The sequence below is a fragment of the Grampus griseus genome, assembly GCF_964374135.1.
Source record: "Grampus griseus genome assembly, chromosome: 9".
NCBI lineage: Eukaryota > Metazoa > Chordata > Mammalia > Artiodactyla > Delphinidae > Grampus > Grampus griseus.
In genome coordinates this window covers 56,441,327-56,456,648 of record NC_139003.1, presented here as the reverse complement: position 1 = coordinate 56,456,648, position 15,322 = coordinate 56,441,327, and the positions used below count along the sequence as shown (strand labels likewise).

The following is a 15,322-nucleotide window of genomic DNA, read 5'->3' as shown; positions in this document are numbered from 1 at the left end:
CAATCCAAAGATGGGCAGAAGATCTAAACAGACATTTCTCCAAAGAAGATATACAGACTGCCAACAAACACATGAAAGAATGCTCAACATCATTAATCATTAGAGAAATGCAAATCAAAACTACAATGAGATATCATCTCACACCAGTCAGAATGGCCATCATCAAAAAATCTAGAAACAATAAATGCTGGAGAGGGTGTGGAGAAAAGGGAACACTCTTGCACGGCTGGTGGGAATGTGAATTGGTTCAGCCACTATGGAGAACAGTATGGAGGTTCCTTAAAAAACTACAAATAGAACTACCATATGACCCAGCAATCCCACTACTGGGCATATACCCTAAGAAAACCATAATTCAAAAAGAGTCATGTACCAAAATGTTCATTGCAGCTCTATTTACAATAGCCCAGAGATGGAAACAACCTAAGTGCCCATCATCGGATGAATGGATAAAGAAGATGTGGCACATATATACAATGGAATATTACTCAGCCATAAAGAGAAACGAAATTGAGCTATTTGTAATGAGGTGGATAGACCTAGAGTCTGTCATAGAGAGTGAAGTAGGTCAGAAAGAGAAAAACAAATACCGTATGCTAACACATATATATGGAATTTAAGAAAAAAAAATGTCGTGAAGAACCTAGGGGTAAGACAGGAATAAAGACACAGACCTACTAGAGAATGGACTTGAGGATATGGGGAGGGGGAAGGGTGAGCTGTGACAAAGCAAGAGAGAGGCATGGACATATATACACTACCAAACGTAAGGTAGATAGCTAGTGGGAAGCAGCCGCATAGCACAGGGAGATCAGCTCTGTGCTTTGTGACCGCCTGGAGGGGTGGGATAGGGAGGGTGGGAGGGAGGGAGATGCAAGAGGGAAGAGATATGGGAACATATGTATATGTATAACTGATTCACTTTGTTATAAAGCAGAAACTAACACACTATTGTAAAGCAATTATACCACAATAAAGATGTTAAAAAAATAAAAAAGAAAGTAAAAAAGAAAAAGATCATACACCATGATCAAGTGGGGTTTATTAGCCCAGGAATGCAAGGATTCTTCAATATATGCAAATCAATGTGATGCACCATATTAACAAACTGAAGGGTAAAAACCATATGATATTCTTGATAGATGCATAAAAAGCTTTCTACAAAATTCAACACCAATTTATGATAAAAACTCTCCAGAACGTAGGAATAGAGGGAACCTACGTCAACATAATAAAGGCCATATATGACCAACCCACAGCCAACATCATCCTCAATGGTGAAAAACTGAAACCATTTTCTCTAAGATCAGGAACAAGGCAAGGTTGCACACTCTCACCACTATTATTCAACATAGTTTTGGGAGTTTTAGCCACAGCAATCAGAGACGGAAAAGAAATAAAAGAAATCCAAATCGGAAAAGAAAAGGAAAGTTGTCACTGTTTCCTGATGACATGATACTATACATAGAGAATCCTAAAGATGCTACCAGAAAACTACTAGAGCTAGTCAATGAATTTGGTAAAGTAGCAGGATACAAAATTAATGCACAGAAATCTCTGGCATTCCTATACACTAAGCATGAAAAATCTGAAAGAGAAATTAAGGAAACACTCCCATTTACCATTGCAACAAAAAGAATAAAATACCTAGGAGAAAACCTACCTAGGGAAACAAAAGACCTGTATGCAGAAAACTATTAGACACTAATGAAAGAAATTAAAGATGATACTAACAGATGCAGAGATATACCATGTTCTTGGATTGGAAGAATCAATATTGTGAAAATGACTATACTATCCAAAGGAGTCTACAGATACAATGCAATCCCTATCAAATTACCAATGGCATTTTTTACAGAACAAATAATCTTAAAATTTATATGGAGACAGAAAAGACCCCGAAGAGCCAAAGCAATCTTGAGGGACAAAACAGAGCTGGAGGAATCAGACTCCCTGACTTCAGACTATACTACAAAGCTACAGTAATCAAGACAACATGGTACTGGCACAAAAACAGAAACGCAGATCAATGGAACAAGATAGAAAGCCCAGAGATAAACCGACGCACCTATGGTCAACTAATGTATGACAAAGGAGGCAAGGATATACAGTGGAGAAAAGACAGTCTCCTCAATAAGTGGTGCTGGGAAAACTGGACAGCTACACATAAAAGAATGAAATTAGAACACTCCCTAACACCATACACAAAAATAAACTCAAAATGGATTCAAAACCTAAATGTAAGACCGGACACTATAAAACTCTTAGAGGAAAACATAGGAAGAACACTGGTTGACATAAATCACAGCAAGATCTTTTTTGATCCACCTCCTAGAGTAATGGAAATAAAAACAAAAATAAACAAATGGGACCTAATGAAACTTCAAAGCTTTTGCACAGCAAAGGAAACCATAAACAAGATGAAAAGACAGCCCTCAGAATGGGAGAAAATATTTGCAAATGAAGCAACTGACAAAGGATTAACCTCCAAAATATACAAGCAGCTCATGCAGCTCAATATCAAAACAACAAACAACCCAATCCAAAAATGGGCAGAAGACCTAAACAGACATTTCTCCAAAGAAGACATACAGATGGCCAACAAACATATGAAAGGATGCTCAACATCACTAATCATTAGAGAAATGCAAATCAAAACTACAGTGAGGTATCACCTCTCACCAGTCAGAATGGCCATCATCAGAAAATCTACAAACAATAAATGCTGGAGAGGGTGTGGAGAAAAGGGAACCCTCTTGCACTGTTGGTGACAATGTAAATTGACACAGCCACTATGGAGGACAGTATGGAGGTTCCTTAAAAAACTAAAAATAGAACTACCATGCGACCCAGCAATCCCACTACTGGGCATATACCCTGAGAAAACCATAATTCAAAAAGAGTCAGGTTCCACAATGTTCACTGCAGCACTATTTACAATAGCCAGGACATGGAAGCAATCTAAGTGTCCATCAACAGATGAATGGGTAAAGAAGATGTGGCACATATATATACAATGGAATATTACTCAGCCATAAAAAGAAATGAAATTGAGTTATTTGTAGTGAGGTGGATGGACCTAGGGTCTCTCATACAGAGTGAAGAAAGTCAGAAAGAGAAAAACAAATACCGTATGCTAACACATATATATGGAATCTAGAAAAAAAACGTTCTGATGAACCTAGGGGCAGGACAGGAATGAAGATGCAGACATACAGAATGGACTTGAGGACACGGGGAAGGGGAAGGGTAAGCTGGGATGACGTGAGAGAGTAGCATTGACAAAACACACTAACAAATGTAAAATGGATAGCTACTGGGAAGCAGCTGTATACCACAGGGAGATCAGCTCTGTGCTTTGTGACCACCAAGAGGGGTGGGATAGAGAGGGTGGGAGGGAGATGCAAGAGGGAGGGGATATGGGGATATATGTATGCATTTAGCTGATTCACTTTGTTGTATAGCAGAAACTAACACACCATAGTAAAGCAATTATACTCCAATAAAGATGTTTAAAAAAAAAAAAGAAAACTGTGTTGGATCTCTCATCTGCAGAAAAGGTATACTTTTATTCTGATTATTTTTGCATTTGTTTTTGTTTGAAGTTTCAGTGGGATTGTGGTTCCTTTGACTGGTCGAGGGAAGAGAATTTTTTGGTTGAAGAGAGTGCTGTTTTTAAATAAGTTTTGTTTTTTTAATTAAAAATTTTTTTTATAATTTTTAAAGGTTTCCGTTTACAGTTACTACAAAATATTGGCTATATTCCTCATGTTGTACCATAAATCCTTATAGCTTAAACAAAACAAAACGAAAAACTTATACACGAACGTTCACAGCACCATCATTCATCACGGCTAAAAAGTGAAAACAACCCAAATGTCCATTAACTGAGGAATGGATAAACAAAATATGGTATATCTATACAATGGAATATTATTCACCAATAAAAAAGAAGGAAGTTCTGTTACATGCTCCAAAATGGATGAACCTTAAAAATATTATGCTAAGTGAAAGCCAAACACTAAAGGCCATAATGTATGATTCCATTTATATGAAATGTTCGTATACAGGCAAATATCACAGGCAAATACATAGAGACAAAAACTAAATAAGTGATTGTCAGGTGCTGCCGGAGAAGAGTGACAAAAAACTGGTACAGGGTTTCTTTATGGAGTGATAAAAATATTCTGAAATTAGATAGTGGTGAAAGTTGTTGTTGAATTATATACTTTAAAGGAGTGAATTTTGGGCATTTTTGGTATGTGATTTACATCTCAATAAAGCTATTATTACAATTATTGAGGTAGGCATGACTCTAAAATGCACTCTAAAATCCCTCAAGATTGTCTGCCCTAATTCCCAGGACTAAATGTGTTGAAGAACACCCCCATGATTACATTACCAAATATGGAAAAAAGATTTTGCCGATATAATTAAGATTACAATTAGCTGCCTTGAGTTAATCAAATCAGAAATTATCCAGGTGGAACAAATCTAACTGAATAAGTCCTTTTAAGCAGAGTTTTTTCTCCTCCTGATAGCAGAAGGGGGAAGTCAGAGAGAATTGCTGGCTTTGAAAATGGAAGGGGTCAGGGGCAAGGACTGGAGAGCAGCTTCTAGAAGCTGAGAACACTTCTTAGCTGACAGGTAGCAAGAAAACAGAAACCTCAGTCCTAAAACCACAAGGAACTGAATTCTGCCAATGTCCTGAATGTGCTTAGATGCAGATTCTTCCTCAAAGTCTTCAGATAAAAGCCCAACCAACACCTTGATTTTGGCCCTCTGAAAACCTAAGCTGAGAACCTAGACAAGCTGATCCAGACTTCCACAGAACTGTGAGATAATAAATGGGTGTTGTTTTAAGCTGCTAAACTCATTGTAATCTATTACAGAATAATATAAAACTAGTATGGTGATAAAAGATACCAACTCACAGACTGAAGCTTAGTTATTCCTACCCATAAAAAGTATAGAAAATAGGGGCTTCCCTGTGATTGAGGGTCCGCCTGCCAATGCAGGGGACACGGGTTCGTGCCCTGGTCCAGGAGGATCCTGCATGCTGCGGAGCGGCTGGGCTAGTAAGCCGTGGCTGCTGAGCCTGCGCGTCTGGAGCCTGTGCTCCGCAGCGGGAGAGGCCACATCAGTGAGAGGCCCGCGTACCACAAAAAAAAAAAAAAAGTATAGAAAATAATACAGAAAGTAAAAGTATATATGACAAAAACATTAAAAGGTAAGAGATGGTAAGTGAGTTACAAAGTTGGTTCTCCCATTATTATGGAAGTATATTAACTTAAGGTCAACTGGAACAGAACAGGAATGCATATTGGAATGTTGATGGTAACCACTATGAGAATATACATTTTAAACCTGAGAGAAAAAATATGAAAATTGAAAACATAGATGATCAAGCCAAAAGAAGGCAGAAAGAGAAAAAAATAAATGAAAAAAGTTATCTACACTTTCAGAAACCAAACAGCAATGTGATGGGTTTAAACCCAACTATGCCAATAAATACATTAAATGAAAACGAAAAAAACAGTTCAATCAAAACACAAAAATTGTCAGATTGGATTTTAAAATAAGAAAACAAAAAAAGACTACATGCTGTTTATAAGAGGCATACTTTACATATAAGATTGATATTAAAATTAGGTCGGAAGCAAAACTAGATTGAAAGTAAAAATTACAGACAAGATTTCTTAAAATCAGGAACTAGGGTGGAATTTTCATCAAATTTTTTTTCTTTATCTGTTAAAATGATCAATGTGGTGTTTTTCCTGTAGCTGTTAATTAGTAAATTAAATTTATTAATTTTTAAAATTAGCCAACCTTGTTTTCCTGCAATAAACCCTGTCTTTTCACGATGTATTGTCGTTTTTAGATATCTCTGGATATAATCTGCCAATCTTTTGTTCACGATTTTTACACTTATGTTCTTATGAGGTACTAGTCTGTAATTTTTTTTTTATAATGTACTTGTTATGTTTTGGTATCAGTGCTACGATGGCCTCATAAAATAAGTTATAAAGCATTCCGTCCTTTTCTGTTCTCTGAAAGAGTTTATCTTGATATTACTTCTGCCTTAAATGTTTAGCTGAATTGACCAGTGACAGCAGCAGGCCTGGAGATTTCTTTATGGAAATGCTTTGTAGCAAAGATTCAATTTCTTTAAAGATACAGGATTATTCAGATTTTCTATATTTTATTTTATCAGCTTATTAAGTATGTACAAGGAATTCGTTCTTTTCAATCTAAATTGTCAACTTTATCAGCATAAAGTTTATATCATTTTGTTTTATTTTTAATGTCCTAAGATGTGTAGATACCTTCTTTTTAACTGCTGATATAATTTGTGTTTCTTTTTCTTGCTCAGTCTTGCTAAGTAGCATTGTAGATTTCTACTATACATTTACTTTCTCTTTCATTGATTTCTGCTCTTGTAATTATCTTCCCTCTATTTTAGGTTTAATTTGCTGTCATTTTTTTTTAACTTCTTGAAATGGAAGTTTAGTGCACTGATTTTCAAACATTCTTCTTTACCAAAAAATGCATTTAAAGCTAAAAATTCCCCCTTCTGCTTTAGCTATATCCCACAATTTTTATATCATACTTTTATTATCATTCATTTTTAAATAATTTCTAATTCCCAATATGATTTCTTCTTTAACACTGAAAATAGGTTAATTTCAAAAACCTGGCAGGTTTTCTCGTTATCTCTCTTATTTATTTGTAGTTTAATTCCACTGTGGTCAGAGAATATGCTCTCTATGATTTCAATCTTTTGACTTTTTGTTTTTTAAGGACTTGCTTTAGAGCCCAGCAGTTGATCTATTTTGATAAACCTTCCTTCTGCTCTTAAAAAAAAATATGAATTCTTCAGCTGTCAAGTGTTGTAATATATATACACATGTATAAACATACATATACCAATATATCTATATCAATTAGGCAAATTTTACTAATATGTTGGTCAAACATATATCCTTACTGATTTTTTTGTCTGCTTGTATTACCAATTACTGAAAGTGGCACATAAAATTTCCCAACTATGATTATCAATTTGTCTATTTCTCCTTTTAGTCTGAATACTTTTGCTTTATATATTTTAAATTTATTTTAGTAGGAATATACAAATTTAGGATTATTATATCTTCCTAACAATCTATCATCATTATGAAGTATCCCCTCTACTTTTACCAATATTTCTTGCCTTAAAGTTGGCTGTCTCTTAGGAATTTCTTTAATCTGATATAGAGTATCTACAAAAGCCTACCACAAATATCATACAAATATCATAAAATACTGAATGAAAGGATATCCCTTGTTGGCACTTCTATTCAACACTGTACCAGATGTCCTAACCAATACAAAGATTAGAAAGACATATATAAAACCGTCATTATTCACAAATGACATATTGTATAAACAATTCAAAAGAATTTCCAAACTATTAGATTTAATAAAATGCTAATTTAACCACCAGATCATAGGAATCCAAGGTCAATATACTAACTAAATCAACGTGTGTGTGTGTGTGTGTATGTGTGTGTAAGAAACAACAGGAAATTTAAAATAAAAAGCAATACAATTCAGAACAACATTTATAAAACTACAATATTTACATAATATTCAAAACGGGCATGACTAGTCATTGCTGACAGAAGAATAGCAGTTACCTCTGAGGAGGCTACTGACCGAGAAAAGGTACAAGGGATACACCTTGTACCTTGTTCTAGGATATTGGAAAAGTTCCATATCTTAATCCAGGCAGTTTATGTGGTGTACATATATGTAAAAAATTCATAGAGTTGTACAATAAGATATGCATACATTTATATGAATTATGATTTAATAAAGTTTTTCAAAAGAAAAAACTGTAATAATCTACTCACTACCCTCCTAAATTGTCCACAATAAAGGGCAGGCCCATTAAGATAAGGCCACAAATGGCCCAAGGAAACATTAATCCACTTGTGAAGGGTCACAAGGTCACAAGTAGTAGACAGCAGAGACAGGGGCCCCAATTTCCAAACCTTGTTCTTTTCACTGCAACATGGTTGGAAACAATAGTCAAAGGCAAAAATTTACTTTTTTTTTTTTTTTTACTGTAAATGATGTTGGTTCATATTATCCAAATTGATTCAATAGAGCCAAAGAAAACTTCCTTTGCATCTCTTTCCCCAAGAACATTTTACACAAATTGAAAGATTTGCATTTTATTTCCTTTCTTCTATTTTACTCTAAATCACAAAAAAGATGGCAGTTATGATGAAAAAGCAATGAATGAGTATGTAAAGTACAAACTGTAATCAGATGTTGAATAACAGAACTGACTATAATCATAGTTATATGAAAAGCAGTCCCAATTATTACTTTAAGCACTCTGGGTGCCACCTGCATCTTTAGAAACAACACACAAGCAGGTCACAAAAAACCTTCTCTGGTATACAAAAAATACGTACAATCAAAATAAAATTAAAGAGATTTTAAAGTGCAAATATAGTGAAGGAGATAATAACCGATCTACAACGTGTCTCAAATATAATGACCTACAAGTTAAAGGAAAAATGTCAGTGAATTAGAACTGTGTGAAACACCGATCTTTTACTTAACCTAATAAAAGACCTGAAGCAATAAAATGTAGGTTCCAAAAACGAATGATAAAAGCACAAGGTTTAAAGAAGGTAGAGTATCTAATATAAGCCTTTATACACTTTAAAGAGAAGGAATTTGATGCTCAGAAAAGTAAAAAACTTGGTTAAAATCACACAGGCCATGAAGCCAGTGAGTAACACATTAGAGGTAGGAACCCAAGGCCACTGATAACGCCACACTGCCCCAGACGCTTTACCAGCAGGAAGAAAATTGGAAATCAGTAACAACTGTATTTACTAAGAGGAGTTTAATAGTTGCCTACCCATTATTATTGTGTATTTATGTGTATGTACATATATAGAGAAGAGGGAGTAGTGTAATGTAACAGATACATATCATGAAGACATTGTTCCTTTTGTTCTCATTTTAAGTCCAAAATTTAAGCCCTCTTCTATAGTTTAGAGATGGAAAATAGTTGTACTTTTACATAAATTTTCAGTAAAACACTTCACATATTAAAAATAAATTTAACTTATTGGCACCATTATCACCAAGTCCAAAATAATTATTTTCTGAAAACATTTCTCCTTATTTTCCCAAGGAATATATCAAAGAGAGCTGCAACAATACCTCCTATCCCACACACATGCTCTTCTATGACACGAACTTACCACTCCCCAATCAAAAGAAAAAGTCTAATTTCCCTCCTCTTGAGTCTGGACCAGCCTTATGACAAGCCTGTATTCAAAGGAATGTGGTAGTCATGACTCCTGAGCCTATATCAGAAAAGGTCATGCAGCCTCTGTGTGGTTCTCTTGGAACTCTAGTCCTATGGGAAGCCAGCTGCCACGTAAGAAGTCCAACCACCCTGAGATCATCACACTGGAGCGGCCACATGAAGACATGTTGACTAACCAACCCAGCTGTACACCCTTCCAGCCATCTCCACCAAGGTGCAAGTGAAGCCGTCTTGAACCTGCTACGCAAGCTTTCCACCAGCTGAGTACTGCTTAGTCACCTCAGTCAGTGCTATGAGAAGGAGAAGAATCAGTTGATCCCTGCGTGAATTATTCCTGACTCACAGAATACATGTAATAATGAGAAGATGATGGTTGTTTTAAGCCTGTAAGTTTCAGGACAGTTTGTTACAAAGCAATACTAGGAAAACATATCCGTGGACACTTGTAAATTGAAGCTATTATAGGTTAGGTTTTCCTTTAAAAAAAAAAAAAAACCTCTTTATGAGATCTCCCATAAAACAACTAAAATTATTGGTAACTTATTTACTACTCTCCCTGAAGCCTTAACCAAAACAACTTATTTGGCAGAGGATATATGGGTGGGGGATTAGGGGTAGGGGTGCAACACATGCCGGCAGGTCAGTTCTAGATAATGTCAGGCCCAGTATTCAAAAACAGAAGAGATGATTAAATCATTTGATCCAGACAGAAAACAAAGATAAGTATATGGATAATAAAAATGACCCTAGAAACACACATTTTAAAGACACTTAAGGAATAAACCAAACCTTAATAAACTTAAACCTTAAAAGGCAAGGAGAGACCCTTCTCCCTAAAAGGACAGGTGACCTTTCCCCTCTTCTGACATCAGTCAGTGCACCTTTAGGATCATTGAAAACATTTATAAGCTCTAAATACTAAAGTAATTAAAAATAAAAGGTGCTTGTTAAATAGAATGTTTTGGCAATAGCACACTGCTACATAATTTCTACGTCATTACTGTTCAAATTAGATTATTTGTGCTTTGGGGAATTCTGCAACATCTGGCAGAAGAATGACAGCATTGGGTATATACAAACTTAGAACCTGAACATAAAGAAACCTGGGAGAATAAAATATATCTTTGAAAGATGAGAATTTACACTGACAGATGACAGAGACTGTGCTCCCTCACACTCTCATCCAGCTTTGCCCTAGAAAAAGATAATGGCACGCAAGCTTTAATACAACTTCCACAAGCAACGTAGGTACATTTTATAAACAGATGTTCTGCCAAAGAGGAAAATGCTTCTATTTTCACCTTTTTATTATGCTTACATCTTCAAATCAACAACCGAAATGGACTATAAAATAAGAGTAATTCCGTTCAAGAATTTCTTTATTCTCAAGAGCTCTACTTGGCAGTAGAGGACCATGAAACAAATTGTAAGCATATTTAAACACTTTAACAAAATTGAAACAGATGATCTATATTTCACCATGTTTCATGGTATTTTTCGGTATTTATGTAATACGATTTGGTGAAGGAGATATTAAATCGGAATTTAGTAGATTTAGATTCATCACTGGCTAATGTAATGACTTTCGTCAACTCAATATATATACATTGGCATCATTTCTAAACTGCCTGTCAAGTTTATCTTGCTTTATAAAGAAACAGATGTACTTCAGAACACACTGATGGTTGGCACCAACTTTACCAAGTGATTTCATTATAATTTCCCAAATGGCAGCTGTTGGAGAGAGAATGACTACAGGCAGTATATGAGCAAGACTGGTTTAAACATTGGGAAAAGAGAAGAATACTACAAAGAAAGATTACATCTTTACTTTTTTTTAACCTATTCCAATTTTTATAATACACAATGCTGCAAGAAAAAAGGGAAAGATCTGCAGGTAATACTTCGGGAGATCTTTTAGTCCAGCCACCTCATTTTACGATTGATAGATAGAACCATATCTCAGAGGGGTTAAATGATTTGTCCAATGACAGAGAGATGGCAGGTGGCAAAAATGTAGTCAGATCCCGAGTTTACCATTTCCCAGTCCTGCTCTCCTTCTAAGAATACAATACAGCCTCCTCAACGGGAAACAAGTTTCACAAATGTTTCTAACAAGAAAAGTCCATTAAAATATTGAGTGTTTTGGAAACAATAATTCATTTCTATATTTTCTAATTTCATCAAGGTGAACTTTTGTAAGGAATATCCATCATAGTCAGAGTCTAGAAATGCCCTTGCCTGGTGGCCACAGATGACAGACACCTTTTGACAGTAAGTAAAATGGAATGCAGAATGCAAACCATTAAATGAATCCATGTTTTTGCATTACACACATCTTGCAGTCACAATGAACATCAAAAGACACCCCAGTTGTCTTGTTGGATATAAAGCAATCTTTGAGAAATGGACATCTAGCAATGCCTGCATTCTGATAGGGTAAGTGAAGCTTCTGGTTCCTTCATAGTTCTTTATCCTTTCCCATCTGTGAGTATAAGGCCCCTCTCATTTTGGACAGCAATGTGTACAGGCCAAGCCTTCTGTTTTAACAGGGCTTAAGTTTTAAAAGAAAAGGAAGTTATAAATTAAGGTAGTGTTAGGGTTTCATGTTGTTCCCTTACCACTGTTTTCCCGAGGTATAATCAATTAAAAAAATTTTTTTAATTTTTCAACATTCTCTTCATTCAATTGTGAAACTCAAGGGCTCTGCTTTGGTACAGGATCAACTTAAATATACTTTCAAAACAAATATTTAATAGTTTACAATTAAGACAGAAAATGTGTACTTAAATATATTTAATAATAAATTAGTCAATGGTTTCACGTCCAGTAACCTCTCTTCTGACATAGCACATATCCCTGTGACCAGGGGTTGATTCCCAACAAGGAAAGAAAGGAGAATTTCAAATCCCAACTCTCCCCAGCACCAAATAACAACAAAATCAAAACTTAATTTTAAAAATTAAAAATGCAGTATAAAAAGTGAGCTGTAACTCAATTCAAATGATAAAATGTATATAACGTGTACAGCATAGGGTCCAGCTTATATGAAGAAAGGTCTAATAAATATTCTCTCAATTTAACGCTGCTTTAAGCATACAAACACATTGCTGTATAAACATTCTTTCCCACCTTCTTCCACTCCCAAAACCATTCCTAGGCACCCTTTTTAAAGTTAGTAGTGATTGTTTTGCAAAGCAATAGTACAAAATCTTGGCTTTGTAGCTACATTCTGAATATCATGCCCTGTTCTCTGAAAGCCTTTTTACTCCTAAAAGGCACACAGTTTCAAGCATCCCCCACTCACTGAGTGCTGCCGCTACTGATTTAACTTCCTTACTAGCTCACAGCATATATGCAGGTAGAGAATAGTGGCCAAATTCTTCTGGGGATCCTTAATGTAATAATCATCTTCCACCCATACAGAAGTCAGTTCAATATTTTAAGCCCCTCAAGACAAAACACATATTGAAATTTACAAAAAATAATCAGAATACTTTGATATTTTTGGTAAAAAAAAATCCTTAACCATCCTAAAAAAGGCTACAAAGATAGTCTTTCAAATTCAAAAGTAATTATTTTAAACCAATTAACACGATAAGGTTAAGCATTAGACAAAGGTATTCTCACTACCTAAATAAGTCTATTCATATTTTATTAGAGTTCTTACCTATGGTAGTTCTTAAAATAATTGACACTTTGTTTTCTAATAGACTCTTGCAAAACTTCAGACTTGCTACCACAGAATTCTTCTCCAACTTGCATCAACCTAGTTGGACAGAAAGATTTACGTAAATTTCAGCAACATGTTTATTATAGGGAAAAAAGTACAGGTCATCTTTATTCAAAGATAACAAATCATAAAAATTTGGATGTTTGAAGAAATTCTAAAGATCACATTCATTACAGTTTACAAACATCCAAAGGGCAAAAATATTTAAACACACTCACACATAAACCTAGCAGAAATTAGACTATGAATGTTCAATTATCTTTACTTCCATTAAGTTATACATTACAACTCAGTGATTCATGATTTCATTGATTATCATGGTTCAATGAATCAAACTAAAGAATAAGATCTCAAACACTACCTGCTGATTATATCCAAAACAAAGATGAAGTCATCATATTTGAATATTGACAAATCAGTTCCAAGCAAGTAGGTTTTTACTTTTAGCTGAACATCCTATAAAAAAAAATAAATATTTCAAGTAAATTCAAAATATAGAAAATAAGTTCTCAGAGCCATTTTTTGTATAGTTACACATTAAAATGAGACAGGAATAGATTCTTAACTTGATAAAAAAAATATCTAGTTAGGCTAATAGTCAACATATTTAGGGTGATATCATAGAGACAATTCCATGAACATCAGATATAAAAATAGTACAGACTTGGGGCTTCCCTGGTGGCGCAGTGGTTAAGAATCTGCCTGCCAATGCAGGCGACACGGGTTCGAGCCCTGGTCCAGGAAGATCCCACATTCCACGGAGCAACTAAGCCCGTGCACCACAACTACTGAGCCTGCACTCTAGAGCCCGTAAGCCACAACTACTGAGCCCACGTGCCACAACTACTGAGCCTGTGTGTCACAACTACTGAAGCCCGCACGCCTAGAGCCCGTGCTCCGCTACAAGAGAAGCCACCGCAGTGAGAAGCCCACATACCACAACGAAGAGTAGCCCCTGTTCACCACAACTAGAGAAAGCCCATGCAGCAACAAAGACTCAATGCAACTAAAAATAAATAAATTAACTAATTAAAAAAAAATAGTACGGAACACAATCATCACTACTAATACACACACACATGCAAGATAAGAATTATGTCCTCATACTAGATATACTGATAAAAATCATCGGGCATGGTTCAGTAAGCTAGAAACCCCAAAATAATCAATTCAAAAATAATTAGAATTAATAAGATATTGTGTGAAGTGTTTAAGTACAGTATATAAAAATTAATAGTTTTCACGTATACCTGGCTGAAGCACCTAAAAATGGAGAGATTTCTTTTAAAACAAATATTGAAAATACAATATACTTAGGAATAACTTTAATGAGAGCTATCAGACCTATAACAAAAAACTAACAATTCTAATGGGATACAAAAGAAATTTCCATAAATTGAGAGTCAAGGGACTGAATACCTAAATACTGTAAATATGTCAATTTATCCAAGTTAATGTAGGGATACAGTGAAATTCTAACCAAAATCACACACACAAAAAAACTTTTCTTCTCAACAATTATTCTAAAATTCATTAGAAATAATAAATAGACAATAACCTCTTTTTTAAAAACAGCACTTTGAAAGGATGAAGTTATCAGGGATGATGGAGGACTTGTACCACCTATATTAAATATATTAAAAACTACCCCCAAAACACTAGCAATATAGAGAAAAGTCAATGGAATAGGAAAAATAAATCAGAAACAGTGCTAATATACACATAAAAGCTTAATAAACAGCAGTAAAAACTACTGTTTTCTGATTATTTACTTTTGTCAAGCATTATACTAAGAACTTTATATATTATCTTTATTTTTACAACTAAAACATGACAGAAAAACATTTAAAATAAAGTCAAGGATTTATCAGGAAAATATGAACAAAATAAATACAGCAATGGTAATAATAAAGCAAACTAGAATTCACTGCAAAATGCCTAAGGAGAAAAGAGCTATTTTTTTAAATTAATAAAGAGAATTATGTACAATGAGGGTAAGTAAAGTGGTTATTAGCATTGCATCATCAATCAACATGGCATCCGAGTATAAAAACAAAAGCTGTTAGAAATAAAAGAAAAACCTGACAAAAACTACAATCATTCTGGAAGATTAAAACTCCTCCCGCAGAATAGCACAGACCAAGAAAACCACAACCAAATAAGAATATAGATGAGAATAATACATATAAATAATAAACTGCTTTAATTTACATAGAGAACCTAATTCCCAATACAAAGAAGAAATACATGGTTAT

At 34.7% G+C, this 15,322-nt stretch overlaps 1 protein-coding gene across 4 annotated transcripts in view; it reads right to left on the bottom strand.

The window, feature by feature from the left end:
• Positions 1 to 15,322, bottom strand: part of VPS50 (VPS50 subunit of EARP/GARPII complex) — a 130,143-nt gene that overhangs the window by 52,188 nt on the left and 62,633 nt on the right. For all 4 annotated transcript variants that reach the window (XM_082661919.1, XM_082661920.1, XM_082661921.1 and 1 more), the window contains 2 exons: positions 13,429 to 13,523; positions 13,005 to 13,103 (listed from right to left, as the gene is read on the bottom strand). In XM_082661919.1, coding sequence (XP_082518045.1) covers positions 13,005 to 13,103; positions 13,429 to 13,523 — 194 coding nt within the window. The remainder of the gene's footprint in view (positions 1 to 13,004; positions 13,104 to 13,428; positions 13,524 to 15,322) is intronic.